This window comes from Muscardinus avellanarius (genome assembly GCF_963383645.1).
Source record: "Muscardinus avellanarius genome assembly, chromosome: 3".
Lineage (NCBI taxonomy): Eukaryota > Metazoa > Chordata > Mammalia > Rodentia > Gliridae > Muscardinus > Muscardinus avellanarius.
This window is the reverse complement of record NC_137788.1, coordinates 103,161,060-103,183,244: the sequence shown is the minus strand read 5'-3', so window position 1 is coordinate 103,183,244 and position 22,185 is coordinate 103,161,060. Positions and strand designations below refer to the sequence as shown.

Below are 22,185 nucleotides of genomic sequence, written 5' to 3'. Positions count from 1 at the left end.
GATGGTCTCTAGGGGAAGGACTAAGTCCCAACTCTGGGCCAGGGGAAGTCTGTGATGTCTCTGCAAGGACTGTGTCGGGTGTGGGGCAGGTGGCTCAGGAATTGATTGTCTGCTGCTGTTCCCTGTTCATGGAGGCACCTGGTAGTGGATCCAGGAAGGTAACCTACGGCAGGGAGCTTGAAGGCCATGTTGGCTCCTCAGAGGGTAGCTGGTGTTCCCCTCCTTCTCAGATCCCTCCAGATGAGAGACAGCTTTCCTTGGGCCTGAGTCCAGTGAAAGTATCCTAGGTCCTTCCAGGAAGTGCCTGGGGGTCTTTGTACCCCAGGCCTCGCTTATCTAGCAAGTGCTCAGTGAACATTGGTTGAACTTAATTGAAATGAGAGAGTTATAGTCCTTTTATGACCCATTCATTCACTCCCTCTCTCCTTCCCATTATTATGCTGGTTCATGAGTCAAGCAAATGTGGAAACACAGGGTCACAGTAGCCTATAGGAGCTTGAGGTTTAATCAGGGACAAGCAGGCCAGGGCAGTGGACAGAATGTCCAGTAAGGCAGTGGATATCTGGACCTGGATCCAGGTTCTGCATCTGACCAACTTGGGACCACAGGCGAATCCCTGTCCAGGGCTGCTGCCCCAGTGTGTAAGAGCAAAGCCTGGCTAAGATAAGACGGAGGGCACATCTCATCTTAAGTCCTAAGATTTTAAGACTTAAGTCCTGACCCAGAGGCTGCAGCCCTGGCAGGTTGCAGGGGCCAGGCAGGGAAGGGAGTGGGGGTTGAAGAGTGAAGGGAGCCAGTTCCCACTGCAGGATGGCGGGTCCAGCTACCAAGTCAGTGGCCTCTTCCAGAGAAGCCAGAAATCCAGGGTGGAAATGATTATATATCTGTAACCTTTCAATCATGGTGCAAGCTGAACAAAACTCTTCTGCTAGCTTGTCCAAGCACAACTGTTTTGCAGCCCCTGCATACCTTTGATTTTAGAGCCCTCTGACTTCTCTACCCAGAGAAAGAAGAGGTTTTAGGCTCCCAGGTTCATTACCAGATTTGGGGAGGGGAGTGGGGTACGAGGCCTGCTAAGTAATTTCTCCCAAAGGGACGTGCCTCTTGCAGCTCTTCTGGGACAATGGGAGCCCCTGCCTGGGTCAGGATTGGGTTGGACCTGGGGCCATGAGTACCCAAATCAACCACAATGCTAAAAAAAAAAAAAAATACCAGCCTTACAGCAAAGCTCTCAAATAGCCACAAAAACGGGAGGGGACAGCTTTTGGAATCATTTACATTTTGTAGATAGTGTTGACGCTTGCCCAGTGGATCAGATTCCCCTTAGTACCAGTATTCACCAAGCTTGCTCTGGAAGAGCACCAAAGAAGCTACCCCTGCTTCCAGGGGATCAGACTCCTCCCCATTCCCCTGGAGTCAACTTGGTGTTGACTGAGCTCCTGCCTTGAGCCCAGGTTGAGTAGGATAAGGAGAGAAGGGCTGACTTAGCCAGCCTTCACCCCCAGGGCCTCCTGGCCTGTGGAGGAGAACTGTATACAAAAACCTCTGCTGTATGTCTGATTGTAGTAACAGCTCTAATAGAAATTCAAACAGCATCCAAACACGAGCGCTCCACGAATTTGCGCGTTTGCTTAGGCTGCCATTTAAACCACTTTCCCTCCTCCCTGCGCACACATGCCAGTAGGCAGGAGGGGAGGCAGCCAGGTGCTCCCCAAGCTGGGGGGCACACAGGGGAGCTGCTGGAGTGAGGCGGACACGAGGCTGCAGATAGTTCACAAAATGGACAGTGGAGAGTCGACCCTAAAACTGTCTCTCCCTCTGACTTGGCAGCTTTTCTCATGATCATTCTTCTCTCTTCTTCCGTCTTTGTCCCTTCCGTGTGCCCCTCTTCTGACACCCTTGCCTGCTTCTCCTGTCTGTCTCTGTCCCTCCCTGCCTGGCTCTGCCGAGGGCAGGAACCTCTGTCAGCCTCCTCGCCGTGGTAGTTATTGTGTGTGGCGTGGCCCTGGTGGCAGTTTTTCTCTTTCTCTTTTGGAAGCTGTGCTGGATGCCCTGGAGGAACAAGGAGACCTCCAGTCCCTCCTCTGCTAACCCCCCACTGGAGGCCCTCCAGGCCCCGGGCTCCAGAGGCAACATGGCAGACAAGCTGAAGGACCCTAGCGCCCTGGGCTTTCTGGAGGCGGCCGTGAAAATCAGCCACACGTCCCCAGATATCCCGGCTGAGGTGCAGATGTCGGTGAAGGAGCACATCATGCGTCACACTCGGCTTCAGCGACAGACCACGGAGCCAGCATCATCCACCAGGTGAAGGGCGCAGCCCTCTCTTCCTAACGCCACTTGCCACGCTTCCTCAACTGGCGCATGAATCAGCCTGGGAGGATCAGAGACCAGAAATAATAGCAGGTGTCCTTTGACTGGGAAACAGATCAATTAGCGTGGTCCATGGTAGAAGGAGGTGGGCAGTGGGTGAGACATCACAAGGTGAGGTGCTGTGTGTACAGTGTTCTTGGGACAGGTGTGGGAAGAATAGAAGAGTAGACTAAGGGGATTGGAAGTTTAGAAGGAAGGAAAGACTCCAGGCAGAGGGACGAGAATATTCAAAGGCCCAGAGGCATAAAAATTCATGGTGTGTTTAAGGATATTTCAATAAAGCCTCATAGCTACAGTCTGCAGTGCATGGGAGAAAAAGCAAGAGAGTTCTTATATTTTGAGAATGAAGATTCCTTTAAAACCTCTCAGAGTTCTTTGCATGGCGGTGGTTGTAATACACAGCATCTTTTACTTCAGAACAACACCAACAACAAATGCATAATGACAAAATCCTCAGAAACTCTTTTAAAAGGTATGGTGCAGGAATGTGCAAGGTATTTACTAACCCAGGGCTCTCGTGATTCCTGGATCCCTGCAATGTGTCTCTAGCTCCCAAGGACCAAACAGAAGGAAGGAGGCCCTGGTGAGTCATAGGGCCTCAGGCACGTTGCCCCCCTTCCCTAAGCCTCATTTTCCAACCTTAAAATAGGGCTCATGACTCTTAGAAGCTTGCTGTGAGGAGCCAATGAAAGAATCCATGTGCTATCGAGAACTCCAGATGTTAATTATTACACACCTGGCCCTGTTCTAAGCACTTCACCTGCCTTAATATATTTCACTCTCACAGCAATCCTATGCAATTGGCTACTTTTATTACTCTATTTTTATAACACAGAGAGGTTAAATAACTTGCCTGAGGTCACATAGCTAGACTGTAGCAGAGCCAAAATTAACCTGTGCAGTCGGATTCCAAAGCCCATGCTTTTAACCACCCCTCGCCTGCCCCGTGGTAAATAATAAATGTGATGGAGATGGCGATGGTGGCGATGATGATGAGGGAAGAAAGGACAGTCCTCCCAGGGGGCTCAAGGTTTAATGGAGGAGATGGAGTCATGCCTCATCAGAAAGAAACCTAGAAAGCAGATGACAGGAAAGCAGGAGAAACAATTATGATAACAACGGCTAACATTTATTGAGCTTGCTAGACACTAGGCACCATTCCAGCTGCTTTACATATGGAATGCGTGCAATGGCCTTGCACACGGAGCGCCGGCAGAGGGAAAGGGAACCGGGCCACCGGGATTGGGTCTGCTGTGTCCCCTTCCCTGAGCCTTGACACTCTCTCTGCCCTCTTGCGCCCCCCCACCCCAGGCACACGTCCTTCAAGCGCCACCTGCCCCGGCAGATGCACGTGTCCAGCGTAGACTACGGCAATGAGCTGCCGCCCGCCGCCGAGCAGCCCACCAGCATTGGCCGCATCAAGCCCGAGCTCTACAAGCAGAAGTCGGTGGACGGGGATGATGCCAAGTCCGAGGCCGCCAAGAGCTGCGGGAAGATCAACTTCAGCCTCCGCTACGACTACGAGAGCGAGACCCTGATCGTGCGCATCTTGAAGGCCTTCGACCTCCCCGCCAAGGACTTGTGCGGAAGCTCCGACCCTTACGTCAAGATCTACCTCTTGCCTGACCGCAAATGCAAGCTGCAGACCCGGGTGCACCGCAAGACCCTGAACCCCACCTTCGACGAGAACTTCCACTTCCCCGTGCCCTACGAGGAGCTGGCTGACCGCAAGCTGCATCTCAGTGTCTTTGACTTCGACCGCTTCTCCCGCCATGACATGATTGGAGAGGTCATCCTGGACAACCTCTTTGAGGCCTCGGACCTGTCCCGAGAAACCTCCATCTGGAAGGACATCCAGTATGCCACGAGCGTGAGTACAGCTCTTTTTCCTTAGCTGCGTGAGGATTTGTAGTTCCGCACAGAGTAGAGCACATCCCCGGCCCCGTAGACCCCCAGAGACTCAAGGGCCTTCAGGATGAGAAGGGAAACTGGAAACTGCCAATGGCCCAGTTCACCCTGGACAAGTCTGCACTCTGCCCAGGTTGGGGTGGGTGATTGAAGAGCCCCTGTGGGGATGGGTAGGGGAGGGAATTTTTATCTTTTGATTCTGATTGTATATTCTGGAATGGTTCTCTCTACCTCCTAGGCCTCAGATTAGCCTTCTATAAATTTATTTTATGCATCTCTTTGATCAAAAGTAAGGGTTGGGCCAGGCCCATAAACTGAATCAGACAGCAGCCTCTACCTCTCCTGAGGCTATTGATGTATATTAGAAGCTTGGAGTAGGCAATCAGAAACAGGCTGCATCAATCAGGATGAGCCAGGTTACGCTGCAGCAACAAAGGGGATTTATTTCTCATTCATGTTATGTGGTGCCTTACAGCTTGGATGGGGGCTCTACTCTACTGCCATCACCTAGGGATAGCAGCCAACAGAGCTCCCTCTCAACATTTGCTCCCACAGTTATGCATCAGGAGCAAGAGGATACGGCAAATCATGCATTATCCCTTAATGCTCTCATTTCATTAGCCAAAACAAGACATATGGCAACTCTTAATATCAGGAAGGCAGAGACAAAGCAATCCTACCATGAGCCTGCAGGAGAGCTGCAAATACTTAATGAGCAACACTAATGACCTATACAGTCCATTGTCTTGGGTAGTATCCTCCTGGTGCAGTCTGGGAGATGAGGGAGGTTGGTCTGAAAAGAGAACTGGCTAATCCACACTGAGATATTCATGGCCACCTGGAATTAACCAGGGAGGTCTCGAGGAGCTGAGGTTCAAGTTGGCTTTTCACAGAGGGGAGGACTAAACCAGAGCACCTGGTTGGTGTGGGTGGCACACTTAGGTCCCCTAGGCTGTGTAACCATCCTGCAGGTGTAGCTGGTGCCTGCTTCTCTGAACCTACCTGGACAGCTGAGAGCCCCACAGGTGCATTTCCATCCAGCTCCAATGGCCTCACGTATAGTATCTTGAGTGCAGATGGGATGAGTGTCTTGCTGGATAGTTCTTGAGCCATCTCTGTGGTAGAGGGGTGGCCTCTGTCAGGTTCTGCCTGCAGTCCCTGCTTTAGGACAGTACAGACTTTGCTGAATTTGTGAGGAGAGAGGCTGGAGAAATCAGCCCTGTTCTGGCTGGCAAAGGGTACAAATCTTGATTTGTTCAGAGAGAAAGGTTGGTGGGGCTCTGCTTCTGTTCCGTGGGGCGCCCATTCCCAGAGCCACTGCTGACTCTGACCAGTCCAGTCCCATGTCCCAGTGCCTCCCTGGGGAAGTGGCATCCCCAAGAACAGCCTGAGCAGACCGGGGGTGGGGGGCAGGTGGGGCTGGCTGAGCGGCAGCTGTGTGCCAGCTGAGGGCCCAGGAGCACTGCAACATAAATCAGCCTAAAGTTTACATCTGGCGCCTCTCCTCCCTTGGGGTCTCCTATGGCGACGACTTCATTAGGGTGACTGTACAGCTGGAGAAAGCAGCTCAGTGGTCCTCCAAGTGAGACCACAGCCCAGTGTGGTGAGGGCCAGGGTCTGTGGCGCTGCCTCTGCTCAGGCCCCCAGGACCTTCTTCTGCCCCTCCCCGGAATCCCTGCCTTCCTGTCCTCTGTGCACAGTCCCAGATGGGAGCACAAGCCTCACCCTGTAGCAAGCAGTTCATGCCCAAGCGCACCTCTCACCTGGGGTGGGTGTCACTCCCCACATCCTGGAGCTCTGTGGCTGTCCCTGCCCTGTCCCATCCCTGCTTCCCCAGCCCAGTTCCAGAAAAAGGCAGTCCCTCCAAAGGCTCCTCCTCATCCTGCTCACCTCCTCATCCTGCCCAGCCAGGGGTGTTAGGGCCCTCCTCCAGCCCGCCTCTAAGAGACCACAGGGGACAGAGGGGCAGAACTGAGCTAGAAGACAGCCTCTTCAACCCACAATTGAATTACAAAGGGAGGTAATGTCCGAGAGAGCTGGGGAAGGGCCTGCGGTGGAGGAGAATTCTACTAGGTGGGGAAGGATGGGAATAAATTACCTGACAGGCCAAGGGGAAGGGGATCATCCCAGACAGGAGCGGAGTTCAGGGCCAGCCACTTCCGGAGCTGCAGAGCCGGGACCACGCTCACACTCCTGTCTTGAGCATATCTGTCTGAGCTGAAGCCCCTCCTCAGGTGAACCTCTGGGCCCGTGGGCCCCCAGCCTGCAGCCCTGCCAGGAAGCACAGTCCTAAGAAGAGGTGCAAACCCTGGCAGGCAAGGCCCGGAGCAAAGGAGAGGTAGGGGAAGCCACCACACACACTGCTCCTACCTGTGTTGTGGTCTGGCTGTGAAAATTTAATTATTTTGGGGCCAGAGAGACCCAAGTCACAGTCACTAGGAATGGCTGAGCAGTCTGTGTGAATGAAATCCTGCGGCTGGGGGCAGAGGAGTGCAGCAGAGAGCTGGCTCCTAGCTCTCCTGTGAGCCTCATTTTGTCCCCAGAGCTACACTTTGGACCTGAGCACAGAATGGCAGCTGTCTGCACCAGCCAGCCTAGTCCCTCGGCATGCCTGGCATTCCTGCCTCTTGTCTGCTCACAGGGGCCCTGTGAAGCCGGCTTGTCCCCACCTCTCTGCCCGGCCCAGACCAATGCACCTTGCAAAGCCACACTGCAGTCCTCCTCCATGTGGCCTCCCAGTGTCCCAGACCCCAGCCCCACCCTTCCCATGTATTCTCTGGGTCCCTCGAGGGTTTGCTCAGAGCTAGTCTTGGAGCTCCAGGCATAGCCTGTGCCCCACAGTTGGCTTTCTCTTATATTTCCCCTCTAGGCTGGGTGTAAAAACCCAGCATACGCTTGCTGAGTGACTGATGGCTTACTTGATTCAATCAAAACTATATACTAGTGTGCAAGGAAAGGGTCATTAAGCAGCAGCTGAGCCGGGCTTGGCGGCGCACCTCTGCAATCCCGTTATCTGGGAGGCTGAGGCAGGAGGATCCCCTCCTCAAGGCTCCAAGCTTTGCCTGCCAGGGTTTGTGCTTCTCCTCAGGTAGGGCTGTGGGATGAGGGCCCAAAAGGGCAGTTCACCCGAGGAGGGACCTCAAGGCCAGCCTCAGCAACTTAGGAAGACCCTGTTTCAAAATAAAAAATAAAAAGGGCTCAGGGTGTAGCTCAGAGGTAGGATGCCCCTGGGTTCAATCCTCAATACCAAAAAAGCACCCCTATTCCCCACAAACACAAAACAAAAAACAGCAGCAGTTGGACACGGTGTTGACCTGGGAAGGCCTTCTGGAGAGGTCAGTGGTCTTTAAAGAGGGGGAGAGCCAGGCCTGATGGAGGGACCCGGCCTGCACAGTCATTCAGAGGTGTGGGTCAAGTATGTGGGCTGTGCTAGGCAGCAGAGACTGGTCAGTTGGATGGACCAGATAGTCTAGACCAGCACACAGGTCTAGTGAGGCACAGGTGAGCAGGAGGAGAGGCGCGGAGAGGATGGAGGCTCAGGAGGCTGCTCTGTGGTCACACAAGTGCCACCAGTGGGACCGTCAGGTTGAGCCTGGCACCTGGAACCAGGCAGGCAGATTGGTACAAAGGAGCAAAGCCCGAACATCTCTCTCTCTCTCCAGCCTCTGAATACCGAGCTCAGAGGCTGGCGAAGGGGAGCCTTGCTCTTTGTTAAATGCAAATATGAAGTCCCAAGGGACCCCTGGCCTCCCCACCCCAAGCTGTTCTGGAGAGAAGCCTGGGCAGCCTCGCAGGTAATATACAGCACTGGCTAGAGGGTGCAAAGCAGGTGACAGATGGCAGCTGGGGGCCTCTGGGCTGAAAGTGAAAAAACTGGGCTTGGGAAGGGACTGAGGGAGTTCCTGGCATCCATTTCAGCCCCGGGCTGGGCTGTCCTGAGGCCACTGCTCTCCTCCTTCCTGAACCCCTAAGCCCCCTGGTGGTCTCCAGGGCATTCCCGGGGGGGTTGCCACTGTCTCTCCACCCAGAGCTTCGATTGGCTAAAGTCATCCTGCTCATCCCTCTCCCACCCTTCTACCCCCAGTCTCATTATTTCTATATAAAGCTGGAGATTTATCATTATAATAGAGCCGCCGTCACCAGGGTTTGCTAACATCTTTGTAATCTTGTAGTTATTGCTACAGAGGCCTCAGACCCCAATGCACACAAGTATTCCTGTCGCCGTCCGGCTCCTTCCCTGCAGCGGGAGGTGAAGACTGTAATTGGGGCCATAAATATGTGTTGTGCCTGGTGGTACTAATGGACTCGGCCAGCTTTCTGCCTAACCCCCAGCTTAGTGTGTCCGCAAGTGTGTGTGTGTGTGTGTGTGTGTGTTTGGGGGTGACGGGGTACTTCATTCCTGTACTCAGGGTCGGCAGGGAGGGAATAGGCCTGAGGTGGTGGGATAGCCTCTAGCCTGGGGAGGAGGGGAGCTGAGAAAGCACCAGCTTTGAGGCCATACAAACATGTGTGCATTCTAGGCTTGAGACCATGCAACATTAAAGAGTGCCTCAGCTGGGCACGGTGGCCCATGCCTTATAATCTTAGTACTTATGGGCTGACATGAGGATCACAGGTTCGAGGCCAGCCTTGAAAACTTACTGAGATACTCAACTTTGTGAGACTCTGTTTCAAAATGAAAAAAATAAATAAATAAAAGGGACCACACGTGATGGTGCACGCTGGTAATCCCAGTTCTCGGAAGGCTGAGACAGGAGGAAAGCAGCTTCATGGATAGCCTTAGCAATGAAGTGAGATTCTCAGCAACCTTGAAAGACCCTGTTTCAAAACACAAACTAGAGCTGGGAGTGTAGCTTAGTGGTAACATGCCCAGGGGTTCAGTCCTCAGTACTGCAATCAGTCAATCAATCAATCAATCAATCAATCAATCAAAGAGCTGGCTGTGGTGGTGCATCCATGCCTGAATTCCTAGTAGTTGAGAAACTGAAATAAAAGGATCACAGGTTCGTGGCCAACCTCAGCAACTTAGCAAGACTGTTTCAAAATAAATAAAATAGGGCTGGAGGTATAGCTCAAAGGTAGAACACCCCCAGGTTCAATTCCCAGTAACAAAAAAAATAAATAAAAATACAAAAGGACTGGGGGTGTAGCTCAGAGGAGGAATGCCCCTGGGTTCAGTCCTCAGTGAAAACAAAGGACCCAGCAACTCAGCTTCAGTATCAGCGAAATGGATGGAATAATAGCATCTAGCCCATAGTGGTGTTGTAAGTAGTAAACAAACCATGACCCACAGCCGCCCCAGGGCAGCCCTGCCACAGAGCAGCCTGCTGAGCCTGGGGCTCACTTCTCTACCACTCCTAGGCTTGACCTTCCACTTCGGTCTAGGCCACCTTTTTTGACTGGCTGTAAGACATTATTATAATAGTCACCCCCTATGCGAGGGGGATACATTCCAAGACTCCCAATGGATATCTGACATTTTGGATAATATTGAATCCTATATACTATGTTTTTCCTGTACATATCTATGCTTAGGCTAAACTTATAAATTAGGCACAGAAAGAGATTAGTAATAGTAATTAAAAATAAAATAGAACAATTATAATAATATATTGCAATAAAATAGACAGCATCACTACTTTTGCACTTTGGGGCCATTATTAACTAAAATAAAGATTACTGCAGGGTATGGTGGCACACGCCTGTAATTCCAGTACTTGGGAGGTCAAGACAGAAAGATCACAGTTTTAAGGCCAGTCTCAGCAACTTAGCAAGACCCCATTTCAAAGCAAAAAATAAGGAACAGGTTGGAGGTAGAGATTGGAGATAGAATGCTCCTGGGTTCAATCCCCAGCAACACACACACACACACACACACACACACACACACACACACACACGTTACTTGAACACAGGTACTGCGATGCACACCAGTCCATCCATTAACCAAGACAGGTACTAAGTCACGGCCGGGCGGGGAGTGTTTACAGTGTGGATGTGCTACACAGAGAGATGATACAGAATGGAGCTGGGCAGCGTAAAACACCACCACAGGACTCAGAGTGCATGTAATTTGAAACGTATGTGTTGTTTGTTTCTGAAATTTTCCATTTAATATTTTTGAACTGTGGTTGGCTGTGAATAGCTGAAACTATAGACTATGGGTAGCTGAAACTATAGCAAAGGAAACCACAAATAAAGGGGACTTCTTTACTCCTGTTTTGTTTCTTGTCTTAGATATATGCTTGCAGAATGACCTTGGAAAAGTGACTTCCCCTCTCTGGTCTTCAGTTCCCTCCATATTAAACCATTTCCAAAGTTCTGAGATCCTCAGCTTCCCAGCTAAACCCACTGGAAAGTTTTTGGCTGCCTTGCTTCCATAGCAAGTCCTGAGAGCGTGGTTTTCACAGCAGAAACCTAAACCCCAGGACGATGGGCCACTGGGCAGAATTTTCAGACACCCTCTCTCCCCCCTGAAATGTCACTGAGACTCAGGCCTCTCTTGAACCCCTGGGGACTCTCCTCAGGAGCTTCCTGCCATGGTGGAGTCCCCACCAAGAGGCTTTCTTCCTGCCTTCCCCAGGCTGACAGTCCTCCACTGGCGCTCTGGTCCCTCTCCTGCCTCCTCTAGGCTCCCCATTTGTTAGGAATTCACAGGTAATTACTAACGATGCTCCCGAGGGTGCTGGGAGCCTGCTCTTTATCACGTTCATCCTCACTGTTTATTCTCGCCATAACCTGATCACTGCCCTCTATATGTGAATACGGAAATGAAGGTTGAAGCTTAAATAAGGTAGCCAGGGTCACCTAGAGAGAAAAAAAATCTTAGAGCCCAGATTTGAGCGCAGGTCTTCCACAGAGCCCGTCGCCCTTGAATGCTGGAGGGCAGCGTGCTCACAGTCCTCCTTTGGTGGCTGAGGATGGGACCCAAGGCCTTGCACACGCTAGGCGAGCTTTCTATTGCCGAGCTATGCCCCCCCCCCCCAGTGTTTGGAAGAGATGGAGAAAAGAAATAAAGTCAGAGGATACTGGTCTAGAAATGTTTAGAAAAGGCCAGGCTTTGATGGCAGTAAGGCCAGGGAGTGATGATGGGGAAGTATGTTTCTCTATTTCCTTTGATTGGGGTGGGCAAGATCTAGATAGAACTGAAAGATATTTGGCACGTCCCCCTGTTGCACAGAGACACGCGGAGATCCATAATATGATATGGATGGCTTTATTCGTGGGAGTTCGGCCTCTAGCCCCCGCGTACACGTGGGGGCTGGTGGGGGAGGGTGCATCTCTCCTTCTCCCTATCGGGCTCCCCTCTGAACTCTGAACTAGCTTCTTCCTGACTGGGAGGCGTGGTCCCCTCTCCGAATCCCTGGGCTCCGCCTCCTAGCTTCCGGCCCTGCCCCCTTGTGGGGCAGGGGCAGCTCGAACCTTTCAAGAACCTCTCAGCACAGACTGGGTTTCCTTTCAGAGTGTAACAGCTACTTGTGGTGTAACTACTGGATTCTGGGCATCGGGCTGGGAGTGCAACAGTGTCAACTCCAGTCCCATCCTCCTCTCAGACTCAATCTGATGGGGGAGGCAGGAGAGCAGCTCTACTGTCCTGGGGACACGCAGGTCCTCACTGGCTCTGCATGCTAAGGGAAGGCAGAGCCCCTGGAATAAAGCTGCCTTTCTTACCGAGAGCATTTCAGTTGCATCTTCTTCTCACACCCACATACTCAAGTCGAGTGAGGTCCAAGAGTGGCCACAAAAGCATTCTTCAAGCAGAGCCCAAGAATCGACTAATTGATGCGCTGTGACTCAGTAAAGCAGCCGGGGATGAAGCTTCCCCAGAGCTCACGGAGCCGCAGCTGCTGCTGTGCCTGCAGAGCGCCAGCTTGGATCTCAGGCTGCCAGGTCCCCCCTGACCAGGAGGAGCAAGAGGAAGCGTGATGGACCTGCGCACACTCGGCGCATCTCTCATGCACCCTCAAAGAACATACTCGGGTCCTAGAACAACCGGTGGCGAAGGAACAAACAGTCCTTGCTCTCAAGGAGATTGCCCTTGAACAGAAGTTTTGGAGCAAGTGAAAATGTAACCAAAGGAACACAGTTATTACAAATCGCATTAAAAGGAAAAAGGGGAGAAAGAGGTGACTATGGAAGCCGGGAGAGTGACTAAGTGGGATGGGGGATACAGATGGCAGAAGGGAATTTAGGAACAAGGACTGGCTTTGAGGAACACCCACAGTCAGGAAGGGGGGGAAGAGGGGTGGCCAGGGAAAAGGACGGAGCGGGAAGAGGTCCAAGAGGAACGGGGTGCGAGGGAGTTAACGGAGCGAGAGTCAGAAGCTCTTCACTCGGCAGTGATCTGCCTGAGCATCTGCTGGTACCAAGCCCAGGGCAGGCCCTGGGGTGCAGCAGGAGGCAGAGCCCCGCGCACACGGAGCCTTGGCTCTGGCAGGAGAGGGGAATGAGTGACAGCCAGAGGCTGCCTGGAGAGATACATGGCGCGGAGGAAAGAGGCAGGGATGTGTGCTAGGAGTGTTGGGATGTGGGGAGGGAGGACTCAGGTAAAACCAGAGGTCTTTTAGAATGCACCTTCAGAGAGAGACAGACAGAGACAGAGACAGAGAGAGACAGCCATCTGAGCAGCCTTGAAAGATGGGGAGGAGGGAACCATGCAGAGATCAGGAGGAAGAGAAGTCTAGACAGAGAGGAAAACAAATGCAAAGACCCTGCGGTGGGAGGACAGCTGCCATGGCAGCAGGTGTGGCTGAAGTGGAAATGCTTGGCAATGCCGCTGGGGAGGCAGGGTGAAGCTGAAGTATTAGGGGGCTGTAGGGGTTGAGAAGGCCCTACAGCCCAAACTTTAGCTGACAGGTTGGGAATGGACCACAACCGGGGCTAAGGCAGGGAAGTCATAATGCCCATAATCCCAGTACCTGGGAGGCTGAGACGGGAGGATAGCAGGTTCAAGGACAGCCTTGGTAACTTAGCAAGGCCCTCTGAAATCTAATAAGACCCTGTTTCTAAACAAAAAATAAAAAGAGCTGGTGATGTAGCTCGAAGGAAGAATGTCCTTGAGTTCAATCTCTAATACCAAAAGAGAAAGAAAGAAAGAAAGAAAGAAAGAAAGAGAAGAAAGCAGTAGCTTGAACAAAGATAGTGGTAGAGAGGTAAGATGTTGCTAACTTCTGTATATATTTTTGAAGGCTAAATGAGTAGAATTTGTTGACAGATTGGGGGTCGGGTGCAGGAAAAGAGAAGAAGAATCAAGATTTTGTCTGTACAACTCATAATGGAATTCAGAAGTGAGTTAGAAAGCCCTAGAGAATTTATTTGGGGATGAAAATGAGGAGCTTAGATTTGGACATGCTATATATAAAGTGACTTTTGGAAATCCATGTGGAGATGTTAAGTAGGAGGTTGGATATGATCTAGAGTCCAGGAGTGAGGGCTTTGGTTAAAAAAATAAAATTTAGATGTGAGCAGGAGTGGTGCTGAAAGTCATGAGACAATTTGAGATCTCAGTAGGAATAAGTTTAGATAGTGAAGAGGACCTGGACTGAGTCCCGGGGCATCCTGGTGTTTAATGTGGGGCATTAGGGGAACCAACAAGGGACACTGGAAGACAACAGCCAGGAGGATGAGACAGAGACCCGGGGCGTACCATGCCTTTGCAAAGGCAGTGTTTCCAGGAGGAGAGAGAGAAGGCTCGGTTGTATCAGCAGCTGTGGCCCATGGACTGAGGACCCACTGTTATGATTAGAGGTAGAACATTACCTGAAGAGCTCACGTTTTAATGTTCAGAGGTGATGTATTTATTAAGTCATGAGGGTTCTAATATCATCAGTGGATAAACCCGCTGTAATGGAATTAACGGGTAGTAACCTAGGCAGGTGGGATGTGTCTGGAGAAGGTGGGTGCCTGGGGGCATGGCCTCAGGGATTGTGCTTTTGTCTTTGAATCCCTTGCTTGCTTGCTCTCTCCTGCTTCTGGCCTCTGTGATGAGAGAGCAGAGTCCTTGCTCTCTCCCTTTCTCTGCTTCCTGCCACCATCCCCCGAGATCTGCAGACCCTGGCCTCACATGGGCTGAGCCCCAAATCTCCAAAATCTGTGGGGAAATAAATCTTCCTTCCTCTAAGTTGTGCAGTCAGTCGTTTTGGATTATAGCAATGAGAACATTGACCGAGACACCCACCATTGGGTTCAGGATCACGGTCATGATCCGCCTTGATAAAGATTGTTTTGGTGGACCCCAGTGGGGGAAGATCAACTGTGGAAGACTGGGATAGGCTTGTGTTGTTTAGGGTGGGACTTTCTGGAGGGGGAAGCCTTTTGAAATGACACAGAAAGGCCTAGGGAGGTTGGTTTTTCTGTATGCCAGCAGGGCAATTCCACAAAGGGGCCATGTCTGGGGGGGAAGGGCCTGGGGAGACCATATGCAGCCTAACCCCACTTAGACTCTTCCAGGTTCAGATAGCCCATTCTATCAGAAATTTGCGGCCAGGCAAATCCCTAGGACTCTGCCTAAATTTCCAAGTGTCTGGACTCACATGTAGGACCAAGCCAGGACTGAAGCAGAGAGGGAAAACTTTCCAAAAGAGGCCTGTAAAGCAAATCAGAGTCTCGTGGAAGCCCCAGGAGATGCCAAGGGAGCAGAGCTGCTGGGCCTGGGTGGCCAGCCCAAAGTCATAAAGACTGCTCCCCAGGGCCCAGCCCTGTCCCCGGAGCACCCTGAATAATGCATAAAGACACCCGGCCCTGTTGTTTGAGCAGCCAGGACCCTCTGGCTGTGGCCCTTGCCCCGCCCACCAGAGTCAGGGGCCTCTCTGTCACCAGTGGGCTGAGGCACCCTGTGTACTGGCTGCTCGGCGGGAGCGGCTGGCTGCCTGATTGCCTTTGCGGAGTGGTCATTTACCCCCTACTCCCTTGGACAGCCTCATCATCCTCATTATTCTCTGCTCTGCTCTCCTCCAGCACCCTCAGGGCATGGGTGGACCTCCCCCCTCCCCTGTGTCTTCCTTCCACCCCTGGCTCTGCAGAGCTCAGGTCCTGGAAATGTGGCTCACTGTGTTCTAAAGCCAACAGAACCTTGACTTTCCTGGGCTGCTCAAGGGACCAGGGCTTCTCTAGAAAAGGGTGGCTGAAGATCCACCAAGAACTCAGAAGGAGAAAGAGGAGAAGCGTGCCACATACTCCAGAGCGGGGGACAGCAGGACCTCCACCACGGGCCTCCCTCCACAGAGCGATGGGTGTTGCTCTCACTTGGGCTGTAGCTGTCCTTGGGTACAAGGGGTTAAAGGTTTCCCATGTGGTGCTGGAAAACAAAGCTAATTGGTCCAGACAGGGCTCTGACCTGGCCCTGAGCAGCCTGGTCAATCACCACTCTACTGGCCGTCGGTGTTCTTATTTAAGTCCGTTCTAAGCTTGGCCTTTCGCAATAGGTCCTTCCCTGCAGCTTCAAAGGAAATGGCCTCATGACTGCCGGAGGCTCAGAACAGGGGAGACAGTTCCACTCTCCCCTCGAGAAGCCCCTCAGCATTCAGACAACCCCACAGCCCGGTGGCTGCTTGCTGGATAACCCAGCTCCCAGGCGACTGGACCCAGCTCAGTTACTGCCTTCCTTCACAGCGTGCCATGGTGTTGGGGGCTGGGCGAGCCCACCCTGCCCTCCCCCCGGCCCACAGTGCCCCTTCATTAGTAAGCAGAGCCTCTCCATGGTATAAATATCTAATCTTTCCCTTACAAGAGAATGAATGGGGAATCATTAGGCTACAGGCTTATGCATCCACAAAAACCTATTCCTCCAACACAGGGTGCGCTTTCTGTTTCCCCCACCTTGCTGTGAAGAGCATATGTGCTTATCTGTTGCTTCCATTGCCTGATAACACACAGTGACATTTTTTTTCCCCTGGAGATGTTTTGGTCCCAAGGGAAGAAACAGCCAAACATCCCCTGTGGACACTGTCACAGATGTTCCAACTCCAGGACTCACTGAGGGGAAGGGGCTGGGCTCAGTTCCCCAGATCAGCAGCAATTCAGAGAGACTAGGGTCATGGGGTATAACCATGACCAGAATAGTCACTGACTTGGGAGCACTATGGCATCCCTGGAGGGCTTCTTATTTTCTTGTGAACCATTATTTTCTTATAACTCCATTCCCTCAGAGATGTGGGAGGTCAGAGATGGAACAGTTCTCAAAGATGATCTGACCCAACCTTTACCTGCCATAGCTGAGCGAGCCCACTCAACGTGCCAGGTGCTCAGTGGGTGGGTGCGAACTTGAACCCTGGGCTCAGGTCACAGGAGCCCCGTTCTCTGCCCTTCCTCCTGCCTGCCTCGTCTCCAGGTTTTTAGAGGGTATTTTTGCCCTGTTTTTGTTTTGATAGTGTTTTGTTTTGTCTTGTTTTGGGTGCTGGGGATTGAACTCAGGGTCATTCTACCTCTGAGCTACACTCCAGATCTATTCCTGTATGTATGTATTTATTTATTTTTGGTACCAGGGATGGAACCCAGGGACATTCTACCCCTGGGCGGCATCCTCAGTCCTTTTTAATTTTTCTTTTGAAACAGGATCTCACTAAATTGCTGATGCTGGCCTTGCCCTGCAGTCTTCCTATCTCAGGTCTTCCAAGTACTAGAATTATCTGTATGAGCTACCATGCCTGGCTTTTTTTCTCCTCCCCCTTTCCTCCCAGACCCCTCATTCTGTGCTTCAGGCTCTTCTGTCCTGTTTGGAAGAGGCCAAGAGAGCACTTGGGGGCAAGGAGCAAAGACCGCACCGTACTACATCCCTCTGCTCTGTACAAGCAAGGTTGGCTCACGGCTGGAAACAGGCAGAAAACAAGCAATGTCAGCAGGAAAAGATAGAGAGGCCATTCATCAAAGCCTTGATGCTGAGCCAACAAACCCCCCACTCAAAACTTCACCGTACATAAATATTTATGCCTTGAAGGAGGGAGCAGACAAGGCGAGCTGTAGAGTCTAGGTCAACCTTGTCCAGTTGCTAGCGTACTGCTGTGGTTTTTGGTGTCAGCAACAATATGGAAAAATGAGTTCTCTATGGCAGCCTCACCTCCAGTTCCCCACCAGCTCCGAGCCCATCTGGCCCTCGTTCATCTTCATCAGTGGTTCCCCCGTAGCCAGGTTTTCCTCTCATGTCTGATGATGCCTGCTCATTCTCCATGAATAATTAATGCCTTCCTTTCTGGACATAGTCCCTGAGACCTTGAGGGTCTCTCTAGGGCTGGATCAAGACCTAAGATGGAGAGACATCCATGGAATCCTCTTGGCCTTGGGATGAGGGGATTCGAGGAAGAAGCAACCCTAGGCAGCTCAGGTGGGCGGGATGCTCAAGCCTCTAGCCCTCTCTGGCCAGCACAGAGTGTGGCCCTGTTCTCAATCTGGATGAACTGAGAAACTGCAAAGATGACCTGGGAAGCCTTCCATAGCTGTCAATTTAGACACCCACCCTGCTGAGGGTCTGAACTCCACAGGGTGTGGAGTTCACTGACACCTTTGGCTGTGGGGCTGGTTTCTGTAGGGGCTCTTTTATATTGTCAACACAAAACAGAGAAAATGCATTTGGGGTGGTGGGAGTGGAGGTGAGATCTGGATGACCAGGCATGTTCAGAATGACAATCATTGGGTAAGCATCCCATCTCCCCGGAGCTCCTCTTGCCAGCCACCACCCTGCAGAATAGGTTCTGGTATCACTCCTAGCCTCCAGATTAGGGAACTCAGGCAACCCACACAAGGCCACAGGTCACTGAGTGGCGTGCATCAAACCTGAGCAGGTTGGCTCTGAGGGATGTGCCCAAACCCTTCTCTGTTCTGCCTCTTGAGAGCTGTCTGAGAGGCGCTCTCCCAAGATTCCCGCCTCTGCCTGGCACGGGAGCATCTATGTCTCCAATCCTTCTGGCTCCCTTTTTCTGCCTCTTCTGCTATCTCCATGGTCCCTGAAGGCTCTTCCTTCACTGACTCAGGCAGGGGATACGAGCCCAGCTGCGCATACCCTTATCTACACAAGTTGGCCACAGCCACAGCTCTGCAATGGGAAATGAGCGCCCGTTCCCTAGGGACACAGTACACTGCCCTGCTGCTGCCCGGGCTTCTTCCATAATGTGCCCAGCCCTTCACCCTGTCCAGACCTCAAGGCCAACACATGAGGCTCCTTAAATTACAGGGCCATTTAGTTCTGTGTGGTCCCCGCCAGGCTCGGCTCCAGCAGCTGTCATCCCCTTCCCAGCCCAGTATGGGGTTCAGTGAGATACTGGCCATCTCCTCCAGGAGCAGCAGGCTTCAGACCTGCACCACATTCACCACGCTTAGGAGAAGGCACTTGTGTTTTTAAACATTTGTTTTCTCTCTTACCTAAAAATTGCTAAGGCCATTGCCATTCTTTGGTGATTGCAAGGGCCATTTATATATACACAGGGAGAGGCCTCTCAGGGGAAATGTGGGGTGCACCCAAACTAAGAAGGGGGCGGCCGCTTGGCAGGTGGGCAGGGCCTCCGCATTGCCCACACTCATTTCCTTCTCTTCGCTCTTGGTATCCAGTGAAGTTCTTTTCTGTATGGCCAGGCTATTTCAGCAGTGCTGGGGGAACCGGGAGGAAGGCTGGAGCGTGCGTGCGTGCTTGTGTGTGTGCATGCGTGTTACTTCTCCCAGCCCTATTTTATTTTTTGTTTTGAAATAAGGTCTTGCTAAATTTCAGAGGCTAGCCTGTGATCCTCCCGTCTCAGCCTTCTAAGTCCTGGGATTACAGGTGTGTACCACCACACCCGGCAGGTTGGATCTTTAAAGAGAGGGTGGTACAGAACATGGAGAGCCAGCCAGAACCAAGGAGAACCCCATGGGGAAAGACACGGGGCTCCCCACCTGATGAGCCATCTCCATAGTCCTCCTCTCTCCCCAGGAAGGCTCCATGCCTTGTTTGAATGCAGGAAGCCACCTCTGTGTGGGGAGCAGTTGTCCCTCTGGCCTTCTTTCCTCTGTGGCTGGCTGAGTCCCTCCCTCCCCAGCCTCGGGTTGACTCATCTCTTAGTGACACATGGGGCCAGGTGTGAGGAGCGGCCAACTTCCAGAGACAGAAAAGAGGCTCCGTGGTGTATCATGAGGACACAAGGCACTTTTCCCTTCTGGAAAAGTTGGGGATGAAGTTGGCTTTGTGACTAGAGGCACCTGCTTGGAAATGCCTCCCCCACATTGTCAGAAAGTGTCTCCAGCTGAGTCACCCTGTGAGAGCAACTCTGCAAGGAGCCCTGCCCAGCAGCTCCCAGGATCAACACACCAGATGAACAGCTGAGATCGGAAGCAGGAAGGAAGGGACCCGAACAGCCACGTGCGGAGCGCCCGGGCAGGAAGGGAGACGTGGGCAAGGAAGGCTCTGGAGCTGGCCTGGAATGGCCGGCCCTGCTGCGGCCACCTGAAGTGGGGTTCCAGCTCTGATGTGACTTTCGAGGGGAAATCACAAGAACCAGACTTTCTTGTCTCTGGGCCTTTTGGGTAAGTTCAAGGAGAAAACGAGGCCAGGGAAAAGCAGGCGGAGGAAGCCTTGTAATTCCAAGTCCTGCTGACTGAGCTTTTTAAAAAATTTTTTTTAGTAAATCCCATCCAAGCCTGGGCAGACACCCAGCTCTCTTTGGGGAGTGAATGTTCCCTAAGGAAAAATATTCCCCCGACCTTATTTAGGGAATTTTTGTCAGAGAAACTCTGGCCGAACTGTTTCCTCTTGTATACGATAGGAAAGGACCATCTCGGCACAGTCCCTCGATGGCCACTTGAGTCCGACCAGCCGGAGCCAGCCCCAAGGTGGTCCCAGGGGAAGGTGACTGTGTGTGCGTGTTTGTGTGCATGTGTGTGTGTGTGCACGCATACGTGCATGTGTGCACATCCACAAGCCACACCCTGGGAGTTTCAGTCAGAATTTTTAGCACTGTGATCTGGACACACAAACTCATAAGGAAGGTTTTCTGGTGCTCCCTGTTTCAGAGGTCTCGGTCAATAGGGCCGGCTCCGAAGCATTATGGCAGTGGCAGTCGCAGGTGTGCGGAGGGACGCTGCTCTCCTGTCATGGAGGCCAAAAGCAGAGAGAGGAGGGCCAAGGACATATATAGCCCCAAGGCCACACCCAGGGACCCTCCTGCTGTAGCCACACCCCGCCTCCCTAGGTTACTACCCAATCAATACGTGCACATTGTTAATCCATCAGTGAACGTAGCCACTGATGAGATTCGAACCTTACGATGATTCAGTTATTGGACCTCCGAGCAGTTTTGCATTGCCAGCACATGCGCTCTTGGAGGGAATGTCCTAAGACCCAAGCCCTACACTGGGGAGCAGCGGGACGTGTTCCCAGCCTGCCCTGTTTGATTGTCTTTTTGTCACTCTCTCCTCCTCAGAGGACTCTGGCCAGTTGAGAGGAACAGTTTTAGGTTCTCATAAAAAACTGCATTTGGAGGAGAAGAATTTCAAGGAGACTGTGTGTTCTAAAGATTATGCAGCTTATTAATACCCATAAGGGTGGTTATAAGCCTCTCGTGGTGTCTGCTTTAGGTGGGGTTTCTCACATGCTGAAAAAGAAGGATAAAGAGAATGTCTTTGTTTTAGTCACAGGGAAGCCGAGGCACTGATGAGGGATAGACCTGCTCGAGGCCACACCGCCAGGGAGGCGGCCAGGCAGGACCCAGAGGCCTGTGAGGGTGTCGGCCAGGCAGACGGGGTGCCCTCCAGCAGCCTCGGGAGGCAGGAGGCCAGAGCTCGAAGCCCTGCACTCCCTGTGTGGCATCAAACTACATCACCTCTCTATCTCCTCATTAGTCAGTTGTGGAAAATGACCTGTATTTTAGGATTGTGGTTGGGAGGCAATAAAATCTCAATGAGACAAAGAACCTTCTTCGGTTCTTGCCATGGTTTATTGCTCCTGAATTTAATGACAATAATTCCTAATGCATTTATAAATAACTTTCTGAGTACATTATCTCATTTAACCTTTCCAGTACAGTAAGAAGTCATTATGTCCATTTTCTAGATGAGGAAAGTTGGGGAAACTCCTTACAGTCACATGGTTTTAAAGCGAGAGAGCAGAGACGCAGAGACTCCAAACTGCTATCAGTTTCTTTGTGTCCTGTTTAACTCTGAGAGATTTCACTCTTCTATGCCTCGAGGCAAACTAGTCTATTGCATTCTTGTTTTAGATGTTTGGGGAAAGGCAGAAAGCTGCAATAAAAAGAGAGAGAGAGAGAGAGAGAGAGAGAGACAGAGACAGAGACAGACAGACAGACAGACAGACAGACAGACAATTCTTTAAGCTAAGTTTCCCTGAAACACCACCATTAATATTTTGGCAAAACCTGAAGTCCTCCTGCTGCTTCGAAAGCCATACAGAATCCTTAAGGGCAGAAACGCGCTCTGGACTGTGAGTGGGGTTTGGCACCTTGGCCTGGAACTTTCCAGGATCCAGTCATTCTGGAAGAGTGCTGAAAAGAAGGAAAGGATGTGGTGTGGAGATGGGATGGAGGAGATTGGGAGGTGTGCCCTCTCAGAGATGCAGACGGGCTCACAGGTCTGCCGGGCCCCGGGCCAGCCTTCTCACCTTAAGCCATTCATCTGTGATCCATGAATCTTTGGGTTCTCAGAGATGTTAGAAACGGGAGGGCCCATTGGTCCTCTCTTCTTAGATGATGTGGTTGCAACATCCTGGAAGACTCTCTGGAGAGCCCTGCAGTCTCACAGGGGACTGCCAACCTTTCCTTGGGACTGGAGACATCGCCTGCCCCTCTTCTGCCAATTGGCTGCTTATGGGCAGTGCAGCAGGGAAAGCGCCAACTAGATCCTGCCTCAGGGCAGAAAATAGGGTCAAGTGCAGTTCTGTTTCCCCTCTAGACCAGCATCAGCAGCTAAGCTCCTTCACACCACAGGACTCTG

At 51.9% G+C, this 22,185-nt stretch overlaps 1 protein-coding gene across 2 annotated transcripts in view; it reads left to right on the top strand.

Moving 5' to 3' along the window:
• SYT6 (synaptotagmin 6) overlaps positions 1-22,185 on the top strand; it is a gene marked incomplete at both ends in the record, with an annotated part of 67,010 nt that overhangs the window by 10,307 nt on the left and 34,518 nt on the right. For both annotated transcript variants that reach the window (XM_080690790.1, XM_080690791.1), the window contains 2 exons: positions 1,956-2,304; positions 3,682-4,240. In XM_080690790.1, the coding sequence (XP_080546916.1) occupies positions 1,956-2,304; positions 3,682-4,240 (908 nt within the window). The remainder of the gene's footprint in view (positions 1-1,955; positions 2,305-3,681; positions 4,241-22,185) is intronic.